This window comes from Aethalodelphis obliquidens, unplaced genomic scaffold (assembly GCF_003676395.1).
Source record: "Aethalodelphis obliquidens isolate GAN/ISIS:26980383/991018 unplaced genomic scaffold, ASM367639v1 scaffold4, whole genome shotgun sequence".
Lineage (NCBI taxonomy): Eukaryota > Metazoa > Chordata > Mammalia > Artiodactyla > Delphinidae > Aethalodelphis > Aethalodelphis obliquidens.
The window spans coordinates 815,321-840,134 of NW_020837948.1; the positions used below are offsets into that span (position 1 = coordinate 815,321).

At 41.8% G+C, this 24,814-nt stretch overlaps 1 protein-coding gene and 1 long non-coding RNA gene across 7 annotated transcripts; one reads left to right on the forward strand and one right to left on the reverse strand.

The window, feature by feature from the left end:
• Window positions 1–312: 312 nt before the first annotated feature.
• PURA (purine rich element binding protein A) lies at window positions 313–11,816 on the reverse strand. 6 transcript variants are annotated; one of them, XM_027095753.1, is made up of 2 exons: window positions 11,548–11,816; window positions 313–5,724 (listed from the first exon to the last, which is right to left on the reverse strand). In XM_027095753.1, exon 2 carries the CDS (start codon window positions 5,578–5,580, stop codon window positions 4,609–4,611), a length of 972 nt encoding a protein of 323 aa, XP_026951554.1. In that variant the 5' UTR covers window positions 5,581–5,724; window positions 11,548–11,816; the 3' UTR covers window positions 313–4,608. The 6 variants fall into 6 exon arrangements, with proteins under 6 accessions (XP_026951554.1, XP_026951549.1, XP_026951559.1 ...); XM_027095748.1 differs by lacking the exon at window positions 11,548–11,816 and adding an exon at window positions 11,414–11,488; XM_027095758.1 differs by lacking the exon at window positions 11,548–11,816 and adding an exon at window positions 10,731–11,407.
• LOC113614347 (uncharacterized) lies at window positions 11,052–24,383 on the forward strand. The gene is made up of 3 exons (XR_003430594.1): window positions 11,052–11,155; window positions 20,558–20,662; window positions 23,153–24,383. It is a non-coding gene; the product is annotated as an uncharacterized LOC113614347 (long non-coding RNA).
• Window positions 24,384–24,814: the final 431 nt, after the last annotated feature.

Consider the following 24,814-nt stretch of genomic DNA (forward strand, 5'->3'; position numbering starts at 1 on the left):
AAAGTTTCAACATTGCCAAATGCAAAATGTTAAAGCACAGAAAAAATGAATGAGACAACCCCCACAAACATCATTTCGTAAGAAAAAAAAGTAGAAAAAAGTGACCTATACATCTTTTTCAATATACCAAATCTTAACTGACTTAAAGATTACATAAAGTATTTGGGCCATGGTACCCACCCAGATTCTCATTATCAACAGACTTATCTTTTCCCCTCCCTTCCACCCAAATTTAGTTGTTTTCCTGCAGAAAAAGCACAGCATTCCTATATCAATAAGTATAAGAAATGAAAACAGTGAGTACAACTGATATAGATCCATTGACTTTTATTACAAATGTACTTGATCACTTGGCTTCAAAAAGTTTAAAATCAATACCCTATTTTCTGTATGCCAGTACAAAGCAAACTGTTTTACAAATTAAATACCTAAAAATTTGACAAAAATATTAAAATTTGATGAAAAACAATTATAAAAATCCTTAATCTCTCTCTTCAAAAAAGGAGGCAGTCTTCCCAGTCCTATTGTACAATATTAATAATATTCACCATTTTTAGAATAGGTAGCTAAATTATATTTTTCTGTTAGCATACAAAACTCTTAGACTAATAGATTTTATTTGTATATGCTCCAGTTAAGTTTGTGAATGCCATCTGATTGCAATATAATCAACTATCTTTGAGTCCTAATTTACACTTATTTAATAATTTGCATAGTTTAAAAGGGATAAAGGTTATTCTATAACTAATTATCATAGGCTATTACAGTGCTATTTTTCAAGGCAACAAGTATTTGCTCCCAAATGAAATTATCTTCTTTAGGCAGGGGTTAAAATTACTAGCAGCTTTCTCCATTACCTGAAAAATCAAACTGGAATAGTTATCCATCTCTAGATGTGAAGACCTAAAAAACACATTGATACATTTTTCACTTTGAGTCAAATTTCAACCCCTGAATGGGACAACTAGAAAGTGAGACTTTCAAGGTTTTTTATTTCCCTGTTGGTTTTGGTTTCTACTCTCCATGGCTTTTGAGAAGCTGGAAAAGTTTGTCTTTCCTGACTCACATTGTCTTTTTTTCCATTTGGCAAATATTCATCTACCTCCAATCTGTATCTAGTGGAGGAAAAGCCAACATGGCTTTTCTTATGAACTTCCTTTGTTGTCAAAGGCATGTATAATGATTTCTACAGTTCTGGTTAGTTAACTTTAGCTCCCTCTGTGGCTGGATGACTGCTGTTTCCAACATCAGCATGATAAATAGGAGGCACAAATAAAAAGTAGCTTAAAAAAAGATTTGGTGACTTAAAAGAAAAAACAAAAAAACCCAAAAAAACGAACAACACTAAAGCACACACACTTACATGGGCATTTCAAATCTGGTGGCTGATCTCTGGATTAAATTACTTGACAATGTCTCTCATTTTAAAGAACGCAATGCATTTCAAGTGTTCTTTTATACTTAGGCAAATAATACAGTTTAACCAAGTTCTTGGACCTTAATTGTAAGACAAAGCAGATCATTAAAAATAAGGCATACTTGTCATGAATTAAGTTTTGTTTACTTGTTTTTGGCACATTTGATCATACTGTCTTCTATGAATAAAACATATGGTCAAATATACCATTTCCTTTTTTGTTTCAGCACAAACAGGGTTTACCAACTAGTAAAATAAAAACAAGGAAAAACTCCAACATAAAACACTGAGAAATAGAACCTTGGTAAAGTACCGAGCACCTGGGGGGAAGGGTGGGAAAAGGATGAAACAGGAGAGGGGAGAAGGAAAGGTTGGGAGGGGACTTGGGGAGGTAAAGTGAGATGCAAAAAAAGAGCATCTTTACAGTCATTTGTCTTTTCTATGATCACGTCTTAAGAAGTCTTAAAAGATCTGCATGTGGATTTCTTTTTAAACCCACTGACCATAATTCAGACACTGGTTTCAAAATCTGAGTAAGATTGTGATTAACTGTTATAGTGTAAAGACAATTGCACAATACATGTGCTTCTTGATCCGGTAGGATTCCAAGCAGAATCTGAAGTCTATAGCTAAGAAAGGCTTCACTTTAGGTAACTCGGACCCTAAAGAAAACCTCATGAAAGAACTCGCATCTCAAAGAAAGGACACTTTGCCTAAGTTTGCTGTGTTTTTTGTTGACTTGCACTACTTATTGCTGGCTACTATGAAACACTGATCTAGGAGTACTCCAACAACCTGTAGTACAAGGCTTAACTTTAAAAAGCTATAGTAAACAAGAGACAAAATCAAAGCAATTCTCTTTCCTAACTAGTAACAGCACAGAGAATGCAGTCTTTTCCATATCACAGTTAAAGTACAGTGAACAAAACAGCTCAACAAACCTTAAGACAAAAAAGTGCAGGTTATTAATGTTTACATGCAGTTGATAAGCATTCCAAATGTCACATTATGCACTGTAAAAGCTCAACTTTACTATATGGAAATAAGAAAAATGCACCTTGGGGGAAGGGGAAAAGCAATTTAATCATTTCCAGTGATTTTGTAAGTAAAGAAACTCCTAACTATTGTACGGTCACCTCATATTAAACATTGTATGAATATTAAAAGCAAACAATTTAATGGGAAAATGCACAGTACAATGGAAATAGCTTGTTATTCAACACATACAGTAGATCTCAAAGACAACACACTCAACCAGGGAGCTTAAAAATACCAAATCAAAACCCAAAGAACCAGCAGAAAAAAAAAAAATCCTTCAAAGACAACTGTTTCACCTTCCTAGGCCAATGCTTTACAATGTGAGAAGCACTGATACCTTCCAGCTCCTACAGGTGGTGTCTTCTACATACAGCAGTTAGATCTATATGGCTGGATTTGCCAAGAAAACAATTCCATCCCCAGAACTCTTTATGTCAGACAAGATCCATTTTTTTTAAACCAAAATACTTTCTACAGAATTCCAAACCAAAATGTACTGTTTAAGGCATCTTTTTTTATAACATTTTCTCTTCACTCAAAGATGATAGTCATGCAGCAGTTTAATGATAAAAATATATTAATATTTTACTATACAGCAGCAAGAAGTTAGTTGTCAATTAAAAGCACACGAACATCTTTAAATGAAAACCTGTAAAAGACTATCGTTACAAACAATTTCAGTTGGGAGGACACCAGCTTAGTAAAGTGCTCTCCTAAGCTTTGCATTTTCATACCCTACACCTTGAATATATGAGTTATAGAACATACTTTTGATAGAAGGCTTGTACACTTGGGGAACACAAATACACTTAGCATATAATGTAGCCAGTAATAACTAGCACCACAGCTACATGGAAATCCTTTACATACACCAACTTGGCTTTCACTTTTAAAATGAAGCTCAGAATCCATGGCTCAGTAGGATAACTATAATTGTGTTGCTCTGCTTTTTAACGGGTCTACATAAGTTAATAGCACTGGCAAAAATCAAAGGATAGCTTCAGACCTCTTATAAGTTTAGGAGACAGTGCTAGTGACCACAAATAGACTCACTACCTGATGTCCAAGTACAGGTTCACTGGAAATTGCTGCACGTTAGTTAAGTTTTTAAAATCTTTCTACACATAATAAAAAAAATATATTATGAACGATACAAGTACATCTCATATACACAATAATGACAAAACGCCTACTCAGTCAAAGCAAACAGATGCAGAAAAATATTATGGGAGATTTCCTTTTCTTTCTTTCTCTTTTTTCTTTTACTACTTGAATAACTTTGGTTCCAACCGTAAAAATCACAACTTAGCAAATTTCATTTAAATGCCTTTTTTAATAATTTCTTCATGTTCACAGAAGTTTCACTGACCATTTTTAAATGTTTAAGGTCCAGATGCAATGCATATTGTATAAAAGAGAGCACTTATTGTTTACCTTGCATGAATTAACCTACGTACCTTTAACTCTACAAACTTCTGCATAACATTTAGACAAAGCTCAGACACACAGCATGCCTAGCCCTCATATATATACACATCTCTAATCACAGGTATATAGGGTGTCAAATATACTATAATAACCTCCATGTAAGGTTTGAAATTTGGTAACAAAATGAGAAAAAACTAAAAATATTATTTTACGTGTTCTAAAATATCTCTTTTTTGTGCTAAAGTCAAATGTTAGCTCAACATGAAAAGGACTTTTATAGAATTCAGCAATATTATAATCTTGACCATTTTGCAAACACTTTTAATAATAATAGCTTAAACGTGTACAAAAGTTCTTGGTTAATTAGGGAAATAAACACTCAGTTCTTTATATTTTTTAATCAAGTAGGAAACACAGTTCATATAATGTTATTACTTTTTGTATTTTTTTTGTTTTTTGTTTTTAGCAGCTGCTTACTGTTTTATATGGTGGATAAAGTGGACAACATCCAGCGATGGGTGGCAAGTCAAGAAGAGAAACTGTCAGTTGGTGGAGGTTCTGTGGGTGGTGCTCCCTTGGAGTTAACAGTTCTTTTTTTTTTTTTTTTAACTTTTTAACTTTTTATTTTCTCTCTTTCTTTACAGTATATTTTCTCTGTGTGTGGCGCTGTGTGTGTGTGTGTGTGTGTGTGTGTATGCATGTGGGGGGGGTTCCATTCAGTTTGATCAATCTTCTTCCCCTTCTTCCTCACCCTGCAGTAGCAGGGTGGCAGCGGCGGTCTCCTCCTGCTGCTGCTGCTGCTGCTGGTGGAGCTGCTCACAGGCAGCTCGCTTCTCCCTCTGCTTCTCTTGAATCTTCTTCATCTCCTCCGAGTACTTGCAGAAGGTGTGTCCGAACTTGGCCCACACCTTGTAGGGCACGGTGATGGAGTTGCGGTAGGTGGGCTTCACCTCGCTCACTCGCATAAACACGCCGTACTTGTTGGAGCCCACATCAAAGAAGAAGCGCTTGTTGTCCACAGTCAAGGAGGTGCCCTCGGGCAGCTCGGCCGGCTCCTCCTCCACTCCGTAGTCGTCGATGAGCTTGGCCAGAGCGTCGCGGAACTCGATGAGCCCCTGTGCGGGCAGTGCAATGGTCTGGCCCTGCGTGGAGCCCAGGCCGGGCCCCCGGTTGACCGTCTGGCGGATGCGCAGGAAGCGGCCGCGCTGGTTCTCCTTGAGATCCATGTAGTACTTGCGGTTCTCGCGCACCAGGAACTCGCTCTTGAGCGCCCGGCGCGGCTCGTCCTGCGCCTGGGCCAGGTCGGGCGGCTGGCTGGGGCCCAGCTGCGCGTAGTGCTCGATGAAGTCGCCCAGGTAGTCGCGGAACTCCACGGCCACTGACATGGAGAGAGTGAGGCGGCTCTTGTTGCCGCCCGCGCCCACCTCAGCGATCTTCAGGAAGCGGCCCTTGGCGTTCTGCTTCACGTCCAGGTAGAAGCGCTTGTTCTGGATGTCCACCCGCTTGGAGGCCAGCTCCTGCGTCTCGTGCTGCAGCCCCCCCGGGGCCCCGCCGCCGCCGCCGCCACTGCCGCCGCCGCCGCCCCCGCCGCCACCACCGCCCCCGCCGGAGCCCGAGCCCGAGCCCGGGTGCCCCAGGGAGCCGCCCGAGCCCAGCGCCGCACCACCCTGCTCGCTGCCGCTGTCTCGGTCCGCCATGATGCTGCGCTCCGCCGCCGCGCTGCCGCCGCCTGCCGCTCCGCCCGCCGCCGCCTCAGTCGCCTCAGCCGCCGCTGCTTTCCCTCCCCGGCTCCGCCTGCTGCCGCCGCAACCCCCACAGCCAGTCAGCCACTCTCGCGAGATCTGCGGGAGAGACGAGACAGACGAGACCCGGTAACAGGGCACTGACTCCCCAGTACAGTAGCCGGGCGCCCTACTGTACGCGCCCACCCGACCGCCAGCACGTGACCCGCACCCCCTCCCCGTTGCCAGTCCCCCATCCGCCCGCCCGCCAGGCGGCGCCCACCCACCGGCCCTCACCCCGCACCCCTGGTTGGGGTGGGGGGGGGACTAGAACGCGCCGCGTCGCAGCTGCTGCCGCCACTGCCGCCACCACGGTGGCTGTCGCTGTTGGCCAGACCCTGAGCGGCCTCGGCCCGGGGAGTTGGGGGACTGGCGTGAGAAGGGGACTGCCATACTAAGCACAGGGAGTGGGCCTGAGCTCTGCTTTCCAGTGACCCCAAAGAAGATGTGGGGGGAGGGGCCCGCGCAGCGCAGTTGAGCCCGCTGCAGAGAGGGGACACCGAGTCACGGCCACCCCCTCCCCAGCGGGCCCCATCCAGACCCAGATCGGCCCACCCGTCACTTGACTGGACTGTCTCCTACCGCAGAGCCCTGGCCGCAGAGGCGGGCGAGGAAGAAGAGAGGTGGTGCAGCGGTAAACCTTAGCTGCAGAAGGGGCTGCCAGGGATGAGGACGGGGCGCCGGTAGCAGTGGCGCGGAGCACCAGACACCTAGCCCTTCCCTCCCCTCGCTCCCGCCGCTCCCCCTCCCCGCGCACGGCAGCGGCTCTGGCCTCAGATGATCCCGCTCCCCCCTCCCCCCCAACCGCAGCCCCGCACAGTCGGGCGGGCGGGCGGGCGCACTCACCGGCAGGGGGGGAGCCGAGCAGAGGACGGCAGCCGCACCAGGGCCGGGGTGCCCGCAGTGCCTTTTCCCGTTGGCTCTGCCCTTCTCCCCAAGCAACAATCAAAAAGAAACCCCACACTCACCCCAAAACCTTCAACCAGCCCCCTCTGGGACAACGACTGCCCGCCTGCCTCCCCCTCCTCCTTCTGAGATTTGGGGAAGGGGGGCACCCTGTTCAGGGCTGAGCCCAGCCTGGGTTGCCGGCCAGCTCTGCGGATAAACCAGGCCCTGCCGAGCCTTCAGCCCCTAGCCCACTCTTCCTCTCTGGAAGGACCCAGATGGAAGAGAAAACCAAGCAGGCTTTAGGAAATTCACGAGCTAAAAATGTCAGGAATTTCCTGGGAAACGCAGTTCCTTACGGGATTCATTAACGCAGGTTCGCTCGCCCCTTTTACTCCTCCTCCCAGAAACTCCTAAGTGTCAAGGAGAGCCCCCATCTCTCAAAAAGTAAAACATTAAATGATCGCTGGTTTTTAGACAGACAGCTAGGTTACCGACCATTACCAATGACAGCTAAGCCAGTGAAAGCTAAAGGGGGTCTTCTCTGGTCTCAGGAAGGGGCTCAGAAATAAAAGATTTCTCTCTTCCTAGATCTGAGGCATAAACTAGGGCCTATTTTCCTTCTTCCAGATACATAGCAAATGCTCATACTCCCTCACTGCAGTCTGCAGTCCTAGCAGCTGTGGGAAAGCTAAGGCCTGTCTCCAGGGCACCTCCTGCCTATGCCCCTACATGTTCCCCATCACCTTCTGCAAGGGGCTTAGGTGATACAGACCTCACAGCCCTATTCCTGGCTTTCTCAAGCATGGATTGTTGCCTCCATCCTGAGAAGCATATCCCTATCTCATCTGTAGGCTCCATTCCCATTTAACACCCCCCAACCCCTGCCCCCAAAAGTAAGGAGACTTGCCTCCCTCACTCTTAGCTCCCAAGACATCTGAGTACCTGGCTGCCCAAGCTTCCTGGAAAAGAGAGGGGTAAAGAGAGGACTAATGATAAAGAAACCCAGACCAGCCCAGGGCATAAGCTTTGTCAATGCTTGAGACCTTAAAGCCCCCTGATATATCCCTTCATCTCCTGGGCAAACCTGCCTGCTAAGTATTCACAGCTACCTTTTTCTCTTAGCAAGGGCCCCATTTAACCCAGCATTAGCTACTTCAGCTCTGGGCTGACGTTCGCTACCTCCCGCTAAAGAGGAAGAAACAGGGCAGAGCACCCTGGCTCCCAAGAAGAAAACTGGGATAGTCCTGTGAACCAGCCTCAGAACCACCCACCTGTCCAGCTGTTCCTGAAATGGCTCCCTGAAGACGAGGCCCACTGTGAGAGATGGAAATCCAGATTTTGGGCCCCATAAAGAACTTCCCCTTAATTTAGGGTCATCCTCTAGCACTGCGTAGTACCCTTTCAGTGCTGATTTTTCTGCACTCCCTCCCCTGTCCCCAAGTCTGTCGGGAAGGAGATATAGGAACTGTTGGTGCACTTCCCACCACACAGAAATACATGTGTAAGAAGCGGCGGCTCCTCTAGGTTTGCACGGTAGCGATCAGGACCCTGGATAGACCCCGGCCCCAAACAGGGTCTCAAAGGCTGAGTGGCAGGGTCTCCGCACAGAACTGGGCGGGGCATTACGCTTCCACCTGTAAGCTGAGACTACTACGACCTGGTTAAGACCGCTCTAGAAGAGCCGCTATTCTTCCTCAAGGGTTTACTTCGCGCTGAACCAAGCCCTTGACCCCTCAGGAGAACTCAAAGCAGCAAGGCCAGTGGGGCTGCGATAAGGGGGCACGCGCCTGCCGGTCCCTGTCACTCTTCCATGCTAATGATCGCTTCCCCCAGGACAAAAAAGTAGGGCTCGAAACTGCCCGCCTTCTTGAACCAACTTTGGAGTCTAAATTTCTTGCCCTCTGTCCCAAACGTTTATGTCCAGGGGCTCTGAATTGGTTTGAGTTTGGGAATGCCCTGATTTTCTGAAAAAGTGACTGTCACAGGAACTGAGTTCTTAGTTCCCCAGCGCAGAGGCAATTGATGAAGTTTCTAGACAAAACACAAGTTAAATATCATTTGCACGCATAAACTGGGAATTTTAAGCTCAAATCAGTAAACAACTGAGACCTGGATCTCTCCACATAAATATGTTCTTACTTATTTCATGTTTTTTATTATATATGTATAAAATTTTGCCTTTATCTATTAGCTTCTTGCCTACTTTATAAATGTATCTAAAAGCAAACAAGGTTAATAATGCCTTTCCCAAAATAATACAATGATAAATAGGATATTTAACACATTTTCACTACTCAAACAAGAGAGTTTATTTCAGGATGAGCCTGTAAGTGTGGGCTTTTGGTCAGAATGGAGGGGGTGGTGAAAGGCGGCTTTCCGTAGGCTACAGAATATAGTACCCTTAAAAGGCAGTCTGAGAGAAAAGTCTTAAAACAAAGAGTTTAACCTTAAACAGAACTTCAAAGTTAAATTTGCGTCCTAACATTGAAAATCCATTAGCAAAGTTGTGGATTTAAAAACACACCTAGCTATTTGTTAATTACCAAAACAACATGCTAACTTGGTAAATGAAAAGCCAGTTCTAGTGTCTAGATGTTTGCATTGTCATTTTAAACCAAATAGTTGTAAAATTAAAATTATAATTGCAATACAATGTAGGAAAAACAAAGGGAAAACGAAATATATTAATATGCACAAAATATCTGTGTTAATGAAAGAACTATCAAAAAATATTTCCTTCCTCCTCAAAGTTTGCTTATATTTTTAAAACCTAATAAACGTCTCTAGATTTAGTGTGCTCTCTTATTAACACTACACACACATTTCGAGAATAGAGATTGCTTTATTTTTAATCCCTCTATCTCTACATCTTTAACAAAATCTTACCAACAAAAAACTGTTCACAAGAGAAACACATACTAGGCTGAACAAGAAGGAAAAAACCTCATTTTCCTCAGCCTGAAATACGGTCTGAAATGATCTAATTCTAAAAGTAAAAATTAACATACACATTTACAAAATAAACTTGGAGAGAGGGGATCTACCTCTGGGTAATAAACCCTTTTGATTACGGAGTTCCCAACAGAAACAATACGCTCATTAATATTTCACAGAATCACAGATTTCCCAAATAAAAGAGAAGCAAAAACATTAGAACTTGTGTTTTCAAGTGCTACTTAGGTTAAATGCCTGTCTTAAACCAGACAATTATCTTCAATACCCAAATCATTAAAACTAACTGGAATGTTGTACTGTAACTGTTCAAAGTGGAGGAATTACCCATTTCTTCTCATGGCTAGCTACCAGGAAAATTAAGGGAAACTCTCAAGTAAATCTTAACATTTAACAACAACGACTAATAGTATTTCACCGACCATTTTTAAAAAGTCTATTCCCTTTCTATAGCTCATCTAATCTTTAAAATTATGCCTCTCCAATGCTATTTCAATGTTTAGGGTTAAAGATATGAATTAAACATTTAAAATCTGAAGAGAACAATCCATGTGATAGAATCCTCACATTTCCCCAAATGTTATTTTAAGCATTTGCAGAAGAATTAAATAAATGTAGCACACATTCTAAATTCGATAAAAGATTCAGAGAACCCGACATTTTATGTACCCAAAAGGTCCAAACAGAACCGATGCAAATGTCAACAGCTCTCTCTCTTTCGGCTGATTCTTAAATGGTTTTACTAGTACCCAAAGGAATGAAATCAGCAACTCTCTCCACACTCTAGTCAACACTCCAATTTTCAAAGCCGCAATTCGAAAACGTCAGTTTGGGCGGGGAACAGTGAGGGTCTTGAAGTAATCAAAAAATTCCTTTTCTCCTCTGACAATCTACCAAAAGATGTCAAACCAAATTCAGCCTATTATAAAGCACTGGGGCTTCCTTCCAAGGACACGGGACACCAGCAGAGACACCGCTGCAAAAAGCTGTCCAAAAGCGCCTGGCCCGACAGAAACGTAAAGGGGCCCATATAAGAACGAATTAGAAGCCTCAAGAGGGTCCCGCAGAGACAACGGAAATTAAAGTAGCATTTATTCAGGGGTAGACAGCAACGAACCAAAGAAAGTTTTCCCAGCCGGACTCTTGGGCCTTTCTCTACCCAAGATCAGGCTCAAGACAAATATATTTGTTGGGGTCCCTTCCCCATAGCCGCTGCCGGGGCCTACCGTCGCTCAAAGGGAAGACCCTCTAACTTCACATCCGTCCGTTTTGCCCTCGGACAAAGGCAGAGGAGACTGTGGAGCTGACCTAGCTCTGTGGGGCAGCAAAAATGCCTTGTTCGGGCCACCCATCTTTGGGCCTGGCTTCGTCTGCGCTGTCAGCACCAGTGTATTCTTTTTTATTTTTACAACGCACACTGGGAGGGTGTATGCATTGCGGGGGTGGGGCGGGGGTTGAACAGAGGAAAGGAGGGGTTGGTAGTGGAGCCTAGAAGCCTCCTTCCTCTCCTCTCCTGCCAGGGTTGCTGTGCAGGGAGTGTCGGCCAGGTTTGGCGAACTGTCCCAGGCCCCAGGCAAAGGTGGTCAGGGGGAATGGGGCTCAGGCATTGCTAAGCAAACGGCACCACTGGTGGTCTCCAGCGCCAGAGGAGGTAGGATTGCTTTTTTTTTTTTTTAAGGGGCGTGTGATTTTCTTCTTTTTTGGAGGTGGGAAGGAGTTCGTTCGTTCGTGCGCTCCGGAGGGAGGGGGGCGCGTTGCTGCACTACCAGGGTCCCCGCAGGAAGGGTGCGGGGATGTCTACAATGCTACAGTAATTATTCCTGGGGCATAAGAGGGCAATTAGAGGGGACAAGGTGGGCGGCACCTCAAGCTGTGGCAGTGGCAGCAGAGAAGGTCGCGAGGGGCTTACCCGGGCGGGCGGGCGGGCGCTGTCCTGCCGCAGGTGAGGGAGGGCGCGGGCTGGAGGGAGGGAGGGCGCGCGCGAGGCAGGCGCTAGGCGGGCGCGAGGAAAGGGGGAGGGGAGGAGGGCGCGCGCGCGCACACCTGTCCTGGACAGCGGCGCGAGCCGAGCTGCGCCTCACTCGGGCTCTGCCGGCTGAGGAGGGAGAAGGGCGGGCTGGCAGGCGGGGGCGGGACGCCGAGGGGAGGAGGAGGAGGCGGCTCGGATGGCTGGCTCGGCTCTCACTCGTTCTCCCTCCCGCTGGCAAGTCCGGCTCACACCCTGCTTCTCCCGCTCACTCACAGCCCCCTCGGCTCTCCCTCCTCCTCCTTCCCCTGCGGGATCCGCTCGCTGCCGCCGCCGCCGCAGACGGCAAGTCGTGGCAGCCAGACGTCGGCGCGTAACCCGGCGCTCCGTGCGTGACTCCGGGCGACGTCAGCGCGCGCTCCCCGCTACCCACCATCTCCCCCCCACACTCCTCCCGTGGCTCGCGCCCTCCGCCCTCGCGTTCCTCCGTTTCAGTTGCAGCGGCGGCGGCCGCCGAGCGCGCTCCCTCCGCCCCCCATTTCGCGCGTGCGCGCGCCCTCCCCGCCGTTGGCGCGTCAACAGCCCACGGCCCAGGCCTTGAGGCGCGTCTGAGGAGGGGGCTGCCTGCGGCCTCTTTGCCCACCCTTCCTCCACTCACTGCCGGTAGCGCCCCCGGGAGGACTTCTCCCTTGTTGGGCTCTGAGGGCGGAAGCCAGGCTCAGGCGGGGAGGGAACCCTGTAGGGCCTGCGTCAGCTCCAACTTAGGGCCCTCAGCGTCGTTGTCAGTGTCGCTACCACCCTGTCACCCTGCCCCGCGCCCCCGTTCCGCCCGCATCTCTTAGGAGGCGATAGGCCTTTCATCTCCCGGGAGGGTCTCACCTTGGCCTTCAGACGCCCGCCGAGAGGGGCTAGGAGGGCATAATTAGCATAAAGAAGAAACGGGCTATACCACGTTCAGGCTGTAGCCCCAGGAATCCTTGACAGGAAGCGTGGGGTTGCTGCCCAGCCTCCCACGCAGTGTAGGTGAAACTGGGCCCCTTTGAGGGACTGTGACTAAGGACAAAACCCTGATAAATATTATTTATGCGTCCTTGGGCCGAGAGGGAGAGAGTAAAAGGGACGAGTTAATATTCATAAATTACTATGCTAGGGCGAAATGCAGAACTATAAAATGTCCTTTAAGAGTTTTCTTGAAATCTTTGACCAGGTTTGACAAGATTTTTGGTACACGTTAACTTTTTCCCTCATTTTGTATGCTGTCACATCTCCATCCTGCAACACTGCATACATAGAAGATGGATCAGTTAAAAATATCGGCTTCAAAATAAGCAAAAAACAGCCTTCCATCTTTATCATTATTTAAATAGCTCTCAGAGAAGTCAATCTGTGATTTAAGAAAACTTATCAATGTTTTACCTTATTTAACTGAGTATATTTTATTTGGAGGTAACTTTGCAATACACTGTGAGATATTCTTTTATTAGGCAATAGTAGACTTCTTTTTTTTTTATGTTTTAATAGTAGACTTGTCAACTCACTTATTATAGGACCTTCCAAGAAGCTTACCTAGCTAAGCCTTAGAGGCAAGTAGGAGAGAGGTGAAATTAACCCCATTTTATGGACGAGAAAATTGAGTTACAAAAATATGTCAGTTGTTGAGAGTTGCAAGCAGTCTGTCACCGATAAAGGGAAACACCATAGGTCTATTATTACCTGCTTTATCCACTAAACCAGAGATTCCTCAATAGTTTACTTCCGGGTATCTTTTGATTCCCCCCTCCCCCAACCCCACACTTGTGTATTGTAGGCAGTGCCTAATGTCTGAGAGAAACAAATTTGGGGAGTTTCCTGGAGACCCCAAATCACAGATTACTCTAAAAAGTTTGAATTTGAAAATTTCTGCCATAGAAAATTACAGCTCAGCAATAATTTATTGTGAAACAAACTTCCATATTAACAAAACAGCAAAATGTTTATTAATCCCTAGTTAGAAATGAGAAAAATTTTGAGACAGCCTTAAGAATGATGGGTCATTTCCTTTGAATTGCTTCTTTATTCGCCTCATCTTTAGGTGGCAGCACTACTATATAAATATCTTTAAAACTACAGTCTTCTGCAACTTGATATCCTAAAGAGTGTTTTGTCCTAAATGCTTCCAACTATATTGTGCAGATTAGAAGCTGGTGAAAATATGAAATCATAGCTGAGAATTAGAATACTTAGGAGGTTCTAAAGGTGGAAAAACAGGCTTTCAGAGGAATGAATAAAATACATGGAGCTACTGAGGGAAAAGATTAGAAAGGGTCTTTTTTAAGCTTTTTAATTTATGTTTACTTTTTAGCTATATGAGGAGTAAGCAGCATCTTTAAAGATCTCTTATTGAAAAAGCACAAGATAACCTTCCCAAGCAAACCATAGTTTCTCAATACAGCATGTTTTTCAAGTGTTTACAAATTTAAAGTTGTTAGTTGTATAGTTGCAAGTATTCCCTACAATTTTTAAATTCAGGTGCAGTTTTCCTCATTAAACTGCATCAAACTTATGAAGATTCCAAATAGGACCTTATTGTTGACCCTTGTGGAAGAGAAGAACTCATCTTGGCTCCTTTCCTGGCTTCCTACATTTTTCATGTAAAAAATAAAACACCATTACTCAAACTCAGAGATGTAAGAAGATGAACTAAAACAAATGTAAAGTGATAAAAATTTACAGATATTCTATATCTTAATTTCTCCCCCATTTTTCAAGGGTAATGAATTGGGATATATGGGGTTATTTGGATCAAGTGTTTTCTAAGCAGAACTTTCTTGTAATTAATCTTGTATATTTACAGTCGTTCTTCCTGTACTTCTATATCCAAGCAACCAAGCAAAACTGAATTTACATGCATTTCAAAATAGACTGCTTTAGATTTACAATATAAATACAACCACCAAGGAATATAGAGGTATGACCATCAGGAGTGGGGAATTAAAGCATTTCTGAGTAGATGATGAAGTGTTAGTAAAGTCTTTCTTGATGGCAGCTTCCATTTTTCTTAAGTCAAACTTGGGGAAGGAGTCTTAAGCAAATTGGTAGAACTCAAACTCAGCAGTATTATGTTAAGATTTTTAAGCTCTCTTGCGCCAGCAAATCATGCAGCCTGTGGGCCTTAGCTCCAAACTTCTGCCAGCTCCGTTTTGGCAGTAAAGTGTTCTGTTGAACAAAGTTTGCACGTGTTTGGGGTGTGAAGTGGCTCCTCAGGCATTTATTGGTTTTATTCCAGTTTAGGGACTTGAAGACAAGGGTCAGAAGCATGAGGCTTGTATAGTTCATATGTGCCCTAAAACAGACTATGCTGGTGATCTTGAATTTTCACTTAAACAAGAATAACTTTTTCTTCGTTGGTGTCTGAGTTATTGAAGTGGACCCTTTAGTTTACTCCTTAAGTACTCACATGATATTCAACCAGTTCTCAGAAGCAGGTAAGCAGGATCCTTTCTGTTGAGGGAATAGAGCTGTGGAAAAATCACTCCTCATCCTCTTACCCACAATACCAGCAAAATGTGTTTATCCAGATGAAACTCACTAAGTATAATATGCAACTTGAGAGCAAAGGGGCCAGTAATTATTTAAACTCAATCTCATTGTCAAATTATATAACTATGAGCTTCTGATCTTTTTTTGTATCAATTGTCTGACTTCAACTTTTTTACCTACCTCTTCCCATCCTGGAGTCATTGGTTAACAATACCTGGTGCAGATATGTGTGCTAATTTGTTGTATTTCAGAGGTCCCTTGTCCTGTTGGAAATATATATAAACAGTCTGTTTCCATTATTTTTTTCAAGCAATTCTAATAGAAAATCCTTGCATAATCCGCGGTAACACAATTTGAAAACCATTAGAGTGCTGTTGGAACATTTTTTTTTTCCCTTCCTGATTTAAGAGTAATGGGGGGGAAAAGACAAAAGTAAAAGTAACATGTTGAAATGAAACTATCATCTTACCTTTAACCATGATCAATGGAATGTCAATTTGTAGGCTACAAGTATGGTCATTTGAAAAAGGTAGTTACTCTTGATACTTTTGCCAAGGGACTGTGGCCTAACTCCTTATTTTTACCTTTCCCTTCTCTTTCCTTCTCTTTAAAAGTAATTCCCAAGTCAGAACTAACATATGAATGTTAGAGATGGAGAGGAAAGCTGGGCTTTTCCAAAGAGTGGATCTATCTGGACTGGAAAGTACCATTGAACTTTGTTGCACATTTTATGGTGACCCCAAAACCCTTTGCTTGCATACTATAGGATATCAATGTGTTGCCATTTTATTACCTGGAGCAAGACTAAACACATTCATGAGTAGGTATGTACATGCAACCAGATACCACTGCCCTCTGAGGCTAATTTAGGCCATTTTTACAACCCAGTGCAGTAGCACTTGGCAATTAGAAGAAGAAGATCAGTTGCATTTCTTCCTGTTGTGAGTAAAATGTGTGAAGGGAAGAATCAAAATATACCGTGGGAAAAATACAAAGGGAGTTCTTTAATATTTTGTGCTATAGAATTTTTGTCTTTCAAGTATAATTTTTCTTCTTGTCTATTTAAATACTCAAAATTAATTATTAAATGTAATGTAATGATTAGTTTTTACTCGCTAGATAGTAAATCAATATTTACTTGATAAGTATGTGTATAAAGGAGAAATGTTTTTTAATTACTATTTCGGAATCCCACAATATACATATTTCATAAACATATTACAACTGATGCTTAGTTTAGATGGCTTTTTTTTCCTCTTTTTTCCCCTTGAACTTCGTTTTGGAAAGTATCACCTGCTATTTTAGAACTGGTCCTTGGAACCCACCACTGTTTATCAATCAGCCTTATTTTCTTGAGTCATTTATTGAACAGTATCTATCTGTTCTAACAGTATCTATCTGACAATGGCAGACATTGTTTTAGGTGCTTGAACAAAACAAAGTCCTTGCTCTCACAGAGTTTCCAGTCTAGTAAGACAGATAATATAATAAACACATATATAATATAATGCTGTATAGTGATAAGTGTTAAAAAGAAAAAAATAGCAGGTAAGGGGAAAAAGTTTTCTGTGTGATTGTGTGTGAATGTGTATGTGCATGTCTCACACCTGATATTTTAAACAGAGTGATCAAAGAAGCCTCTCTGAAGAGGTAGCATTTGATCAGAGACCTGAAATAGTCATGGGAAGATCTGGGGAGATGTTCCAGGTGTTTATATAGGCCACAAAAACTCAGTCACTCAAGTACAATACAGGTAACATCCCATGTATAATCTAGATATACATCACACTATGTATACATTTTTTTTTCTTAAGAGAGAAGAAAATTCATTAGGTTTTCAGAAAAGTTTTTCATTTAATATCAGCATTGTTCTATATTTCCCATGATTATTATTCCATTATTTAATACAATAACATTTATGGCTCTACGGACAAAGCTTCACAGTCCCTTATCTGCAATTCCAAAATCCAAAAACTTTTTTCTTAATTCATTTTGTGGCAAAAATGGATCTGAACTGACTTGACTCTGTTTAAAGTCTTCATTTGGTCCATTTGGTGTGACTATTGATGCATTTCATTGTGGAAATATGTGTTTAATTAAGGTATGCTGCCCCAGACAACACAAGTTAAGTAAAATATAGGTAGCATAATATCTTACATTCCTAAAATATGAAATGAATTTTAATTCAGAAACACATCTGGCCCTAAGGATTTGGGTTAAAAGATTGCAGACCTGTATCAGATTTCTTCTTGGTTCTCTGATTAAATATCATCACTGACGTTAATTCAAAAGTATAATGTTTATATAATGCTCGTATTATGTACCTGGCACTGTGTAAATACTCTCTATTTATTATCTCATAAAATCCTCACAGCAACCTTATGAGTAAGTTCTATTATACTCATTTTACAGATGAGAAAACTGAGCCACAGAGAGATTAAGAAACCTAAAAATCACACAGTTACTAAGTGACAAAGTCAAGAATTAAACCTAGACAATTTTCCTTCATAGTTTGCACTCTTTGCCACTAAACTAACTCTCCCTCTCCCCATCCCTTTCACCCTCCCTTCTTCTTTGGAGAAGTTTCGAATATAAGCCCTTTCCAAGAGCATGGTTTTTTCCTTCTACTCTGAAGTATCAGACATCAAAACTTTACATTTTATTTACAAACAAATATCTGTCAATGTTTTTCATTTTATTTGCTCCTGCTATAATTTCAGCCATTTCTATTTCAAACTGACATTAGAGATTTACTTATTCTCATTCTAATAAGTTTCCAGTTTAACTTCATCTTTCACCATCCTTTTCATTTGAATATCTTTGGATAATTATGAGACACCTCCCTTATTATTGTGGTCTTGTCCAATGTCAGATCATATTAAAAGTTTAGATCTAGTTTATTGAGCAGTAGCATCTGCCAACTAAACCTCTGTCACTGCTTTGTAAGTTTCTCTCAATGAATTACATAGCTTACTTCAGATCACTTTATTCTAGGAATATTAAATTTGTGTTATTGAGTTGGAATTGATTATGTTTTCATTAGTTTGTCCTCAGGTAAGAGTTCTTCCATAAGTAATTACAAACTGAGATAGTTTCTGCTTTTATTTATTTACTTGTTATTTATTGGCTACCTAAAATCAAGATTGATTGAGTATATGTCATGAAGCTGTGCAAAGACTTTATTATGACTGTATAACATAGGTAGGGTCAATTTGAGTAAGTGTATTATGTTGAACTTTCCAAGAATCTATTCTTGATTGTCCCAGAGATCCATTGTGAGACATTAAACAAATCACTTTATTTGTTCTCTGTGAAAATTAATGTGTTGTCCTTGAATACAAACATGAAGGTTCTGACACATACTCAGTAAAGCATTATCTTTTGTGTAACGTTGATAGACTTGTTCTGAGCCAAACAGTTTCTCTGGGGTCACTCAACAGCTCATGTATGCTAAGTTTAGGGGTGCAGTTCATGGCCACTAGAGCTAAAAAGGAATTAAACCCATCAATTTTACCTCATTAGCATAGTGCTGAAGCAAATGAGCCAACAAGTCAGTTATTAAATTGCTGAGAAAGCAAAGAGAGACTGAATAAATATGTATGTGGGTTGAGATTGGCTATAAAGTACATCAGTTTATTACATGAGAAATTGAGGTCTTTGCCAAGGCTTACCTTGAGTAACTTCCTGTCTCCTGAGGGATCCAAAAGATGAGATTCTTCTCCTAAGACCATGCCCTGGAGACACAGCTTCTCTCTACTAGTTCTGCAATATTCCATGTTCCTAGTGCCCAGTACAAAAGTTCTGAGGCAAACGTAAAATAGATAGCTAGTGGGAAGCAGCCGCATAGCACAGAGATCAGCTTGGTGCTTTGTGACCACCTAGAGGGGTGGGAAAGGGAGGGTGGGAGGGAGGGAGATGCAAGAGGGAAGAGATATGGGGACATATGTATATGTATAACTGATTCACTTTGTTATAAAGCAGACACTAACACACCATTGTGAAGCAATTATACTCCAATAAAGATGTTAAAAATAAATAAAGATGGCTTCACTCACCTGGAAAAAAAAATGTTTTGAGGCACACCATTAATATTTACCAAGATGTAATAATGTCTCAGGGTAAAAATCTTAATATTTACAGTTTACTTCAACTGTATATAAACTTTAATGAATTCATATGATGAAATACTTTTTTAGCTCTTCTGTTTTCCCTAATTTTTATTTAGGCGAAACATCCTCTGTTCAGTGTGGTGGTCAAGAATGTGGGCTGGGTAATCAAATCTCCTAGGTTCAAAACTCTGCTTTCAAATTCCTAACTTCGTGACTTTGGCAAATTACTTAACATCTGTAGGCCCCAGTTTCCTCATTTATCAAATGAGGGTAATAATACCAACTGCTTCATAGGTATACTATAAGGGTTAAATTAGTTAATTCATAAAAAGCATTTAGAAGAGGATCTGGCACACAGTAAGTATTCCATAAATGTGAACTCCCACCCACTGTGGCACCAACTTTTCCTGCCCTTCACTCAAGGCCCAAAGCCAAGTTCTCTTTCTATTTTTTTCCCTTCTGATTTCAGGCTCACCGGCATTGGCCTGAGATTAAAACTGTCCTCTTCCTCACTACTAGATTCACCACCTGCATTGTTCTTGAAAGCCTCCAAGCATTCTTCCCTTTTCTAGGTTTTGGGCCATTTTACTCCATCTGAAAAACTGTTTATGGGTTCTGTAGAGAAGTATCTCTTCCATTTACACGTTGAAAGGTTTTTCTCTGATTACTAGAATATGAGTTCCTTGAGAGCTGGGACTGTGTCTTAATTATCTCTATTACCTCTGTCCCTTCCCCCTCTCTGCTGCACAGTCTAAGTTAAAGAAAAGTGAAAAAAAGAATCCATTTAGCTTTTGTATTTTTTGCTCATTTTATCCTGGGTATTCTGTTCCGAACCTCCCGTTTTCCTGAAATTTTTCTTGCTCCTTTTATCTCTGGAAGTTTTAACTTCACCTAGTGATGCTGAGATCCCATCTTGGATCATCACTATTTCCTGGCAGGTAAGAGGTTCAGTTTATCACACAATCCATTCACATGTTAGAAAAAAAATTCCCATTTAATTCACTTGGATTTAATTTCACTTGTATTTTCTTGGCTCCAGTTAGACAGACCATTCTCTTTTAAAAAATCTATCAGTAGCTTTGAGAGGGATTCTATTTTGCAGAACTCTTTGTCTTATTCCTTATTTGAAGATAGGGTCATACCACCCTAAGTTTCTTTTTCTTTTTCTTTTTTGAATAAATTTGACATGTAACATTGTGTAAGTTTAAGGTGTGCGTGCAGTGTGTTACTTTGATACATTTATATATTGTAATATGATTGCCAGTGTAGCAGTATTTATCTCATTACACAATTGTAATACAATAGTACTGTCTATATTCATTATACTATGCATTAGACTCTACGGCTTATTTACTACTCATTCAAGTTTGTACCCTTAAACACCATCACCCTTATCCCCCCACCCCCACCCCTGATAACCATTATGTTAACTCTCTGTTTTTGTTTTTTTTTTTAACAGGTTTAACTTTTTTAGATTCTACGTGTAAGTGATATCATTACCCTCGGTTTCTTTATATGCAGAATAAGAATCAGCTCTCACTTGGAGAAGATGAGGATAAATTAGGTCAATCTCTTAATTTTTTTCTTTTTAATACATGCAAAAGATATATGGAAGACATATATTGGGTATAAAACTTAGTCATGTAATGAACTACCCAAGAACTAGAATATTTACCAGTAAATTGCATCTACAATCGTGTTTCTCCTCTATCTCTTCCTCCTGCCCTCGGAGGTAACAGTATCCTAAATTTTGTGCTGGTTTTTTTTTCTTAATTTAGTTTTAGCACAAATGTATATGTGCTAAAATAACATATTGTTTAATTTGTATGTTTCTGAGCTTTATAAAAAATGCTTCACTCAATATGTAGTTTTCTGGGATTTGCTCTTTTAACTCAGTATTATGTTTCCAAGATTCATTCATGTTGTTGTGTATAATGATTGTTGATTTTCAGTACCATATAACATTCTATTGTGTGAATATATCACAATTTATTCTTCTGTTGATACATAGTTGGCTTGTTTCTAGCCTTTTAAATAATTGTAAACATTGTTGCTATAAAATTTTTTATGTATGCCTCCTGGACACACATGCAAGGGTTTCTCTTGGTCATATACCTAGGAGTAGAGTTGTTGGTTGTAGAGTATGCAAATATTCATCTTTGTGAGATAATTAATGCCAAACAGTTTTCTACTATTCCCACAATTTATAAGAATTTCACTTACTCTTCAATATTTGGTATTGTTACACTTAAATTTTTGCTGGTCTAGAGGGGATAAAATGGTATATATATACTTTTTATAGGATGGAAGAAAGTCATCTTTACCTAAAGCTTTTTAAACTTCCTCTTCCTTTCTATATTAAGAGTTTACAGCCTCATTTGACATTACTGTGCCTGGGAGTTTCTTTGAGGGAAAGTCATCTATTTGTGTGTTAGTTTCTAAGGGTATAAAAACTGAGATAGGGTGGAGGCTGCTAACTGAGTAGTTTTTTTTTGTTTGTTTGTTTGTTTAAAGTGAGTGAGTTGTTCTGTTTTTTAATTAATTTATTTTTGGCTGTGTTGGGTCTTTGTTTCTGTGTGAGGGCTTTCTCCAGTTGCAACGAGCAGGGGCCACTCTGCATCGCGGTGCGCAGGCCTGTCACTGTCGCGGCCTCTGTTGTTGCGGAGCACAGGCTCCAGACGCGCAGGCTCAGTAGTTGTGGCTCACGGGCCCAGTTGCTCTGCAGCATGTGGGATCTTCCCAGACCAGGGCTCGAACCCGTGTTCCCTGCATTGGCAGGCAGATTCTCAACCACTGCACCACCAGGGAAGCCCCTAACTGGGTAGTTTGAATATTGCTTTTAAGTTGATTTTGCGTAAATACCAAATTATGCACAAACTAAAATTTCTTGTTAATGCTCTGCAGAAATGGAAATATGCAAAATTGTATTCTTTACTATTGACTCATCATAAATTAATCTAGTCTTGAGTTAAACCTATCTGTAAAACTATTTTAAGTAAAAAGCTCCTACAATCTGTTGATCTGAAATATTTTCACTGAATCAAGTTTAGTAAAGATATCTTTGTATATTTCCTTGTATTTTAATTTACCAGAGATGCAACTTGCCCTCTTTTGACATGGTTATATGGTGCAATGCAAATTAATCTCTCAAAGAAATTTCAAAACTCCAGATGTTCATCTTACTACTGTTACCCACTGAATTGACCCACACACAATAACCAGGAAAATAAGCCCAAACCTATGGAACCCTAAAATGTGTTTGTGTGTTTTTTAACTGAAAAAAAATTCATCTTGTATATAAACAGTTTTCATCAATAACTAAAAACACATGGAGGGCTTTCCTGGTGGTGCAGTGGTTGAGAATCTGCCTGCTGATGCAGGGGACACGGGTTTGAGCCCTGGTCTGGGAGGATCCCACATGGCGCGGAGCAACTAGGCCTGTGAGCCACAACTACTGAGCCTGCGCGTCTGGAGCCTGTGCTCGGCAACAAGAGAGGCCGCCATAGTGAGAGGCCCGCGCACCGCGATGAAGAGTGGCCCCCGCTTGCCACAACTAGAGAAAGCGCTCGCACAGAAATGAAGACATAACACAGCAAAAATAAATTAATTAATAAACTCCTACCCGCAACATCTTCCTTAAAAAACAAAAACAAAAACAAAAAAACACATGGAGATGGAAAAAGAATTTACAAGTGGCAATATATGTATATTTTTAAGAAGAACATTTATAGCTCCTTGTGTTTATTGTCTTTAAAAACAAATATCAAATAAAACATAACAGTAAAAATAAACAAATATCAGTTTGTCATTTGTCTATTTTTTTTGCCTTTGAATGAAAGATTTTTGAAGGCAGGGACCGTGTATTTGTTTTATGTTTCTTTATTATATTATTAAATACAGTGTCATATCCCAAAGGGAAACTCAGAGAATATTAATTGAGTGCAAAAGTCCCCTCTGTATCATTAATATTTGTTGACTGACAAAATGACTGAGTGAATATTCATGACCAAACCATAAGAAAGCTGCAGTTACTTTCTTCTTTATTGTACTACAGCTATTTTTGGAGATAATCATTCATCAGGGTGAATACATTTATGCCAGGAGAGTGTTTTTCAACTTTATTTATATAGCTAATACTGTGTTTAGTCAAGTTGCTATCAGCCATTGGTTTCTTCAACGTTCTCTTTTAAAACCAAGTGTTACGCCTCCTTTCCTCATTCCCATAATACCAGATATTCACTTCTATACTAATCAAGGGACATCAGGTGCTGCTGAAGTAAGACTGACTCCCGCCAAAGCTCCCTCTAAGTGGGGGCTTTTCCTTTATACCATGCAACGTAAGTGAGCTTTTTGTTTGTTTGCTTTTGTGATCTTGTAAGTGGTGATCTATAAGACGAGGCAAAGCTAGAGGTTTAAGCCTTTACTTCTAACATGGATTGCAACATGACAACATCCTCACTGTAGTAGGCAGTCTTCAAGAAGGCCCTGATTCCCGCCTTCTGGTATTCACACCCTTGTGTAGTCCTCTCCCCCACTGTATGAGAATTGGTTTGTCTGACCAACAGAATATGGCAGAAGTAGTGGTATGTCACTTGCAAGATTAGGTTATAATAGACTTTCAGGACCCGAAGACCATAGGCCAAACTAGAACCTCAGTTCTAAAGGGACCTGTTTCTGAGGTTAGGAAGTGCTAACCCAGATCCTGAGCCAAGAAGGCCCAGGTCCTTCTTGTACCTAAAAAAGTGAGAGAGAGAAAAACCTGGATATGTAAATATAAATAAGTAGGAATTTCACTGAAAGATAGTGAAAAAGAGAGAGCACGTAATAAAAAGAAATGAAATACTGATATATGCTACAACATGCTTCAACCTTAGTGAAAGAAGCCAGTCATAAGATTCCACATATTGTATGATTCCATTTATACATAATGTCCAGAATCGGCAAATCTGTAGAGACAGAAAGTAGATTGATAGTTGCCTAGGCTGGAAGGTTGGAGTGGGGGAATTGGGGGTGCAATAGCTTAGTTCAGGGTTTCTTTTGGAAGTACTGAAAATGCTCTAACTGATTGTGGTGATGGTTGCGAAACTGTAAATGTACAAGCCATTGAATTGTACACTTTGAATGTGTGAATTGTATGGTATATGAATTACAGTTGACCCTTGAACAATGCAGGGGGTTAGGGGTCCTGACTCCTGCCCCTTCCCACACCCCTGCCCCCACTCCACACAGTCAAAAACCTGTGTGTAACTTTATGTATATCTCAATAAAGTTGTTGTTTAAAAAAATCCCTGTAGTTTCTATCTTGGGCTTTCTCTCTCTTCTATCACTTGTTCTAGAGGAAGCCAGTTGCTATGTCTTGAAGACACTCAGACAATCTACCTATGGAAAGGCTTATGAGGTTTCCAGCCAACAGCCAGTGAGAAACTGAGGCCTGCCAATAACTTTGCAAATAATCTTTGCTAATCCTATAGATGGAAAGGGGTATCTTGTTGAAGTTTTAATTTGCAGTTTTCTATGAGTGATATTAGGCATATTTAATATGTTTAAAGGTATTTGTAGGAGGAGAACAAGAAATAAAAACATGAGGGCTTCCCTGGTGGTGCAGTGGTTGAGAGTCTGCCTGCCGATGCAGGGGACACGGGTTCGTGCCCCGGTCCGGGAAGATCCCACATGCCGCGGAGCGGCTGGGCCCGTGAGCCATGGCCGCTGAGCCTGC

Bases quoted from the DNA above. Each gene is read 5' to 3' on its own strand.
- PURA (XM_027095753.1), bottom strand. From the start codon at position 5,580: ATGGCGGACCGAGACAGCGGCAGCGAGCAGGGTGGTGCGGCGCTGGGC.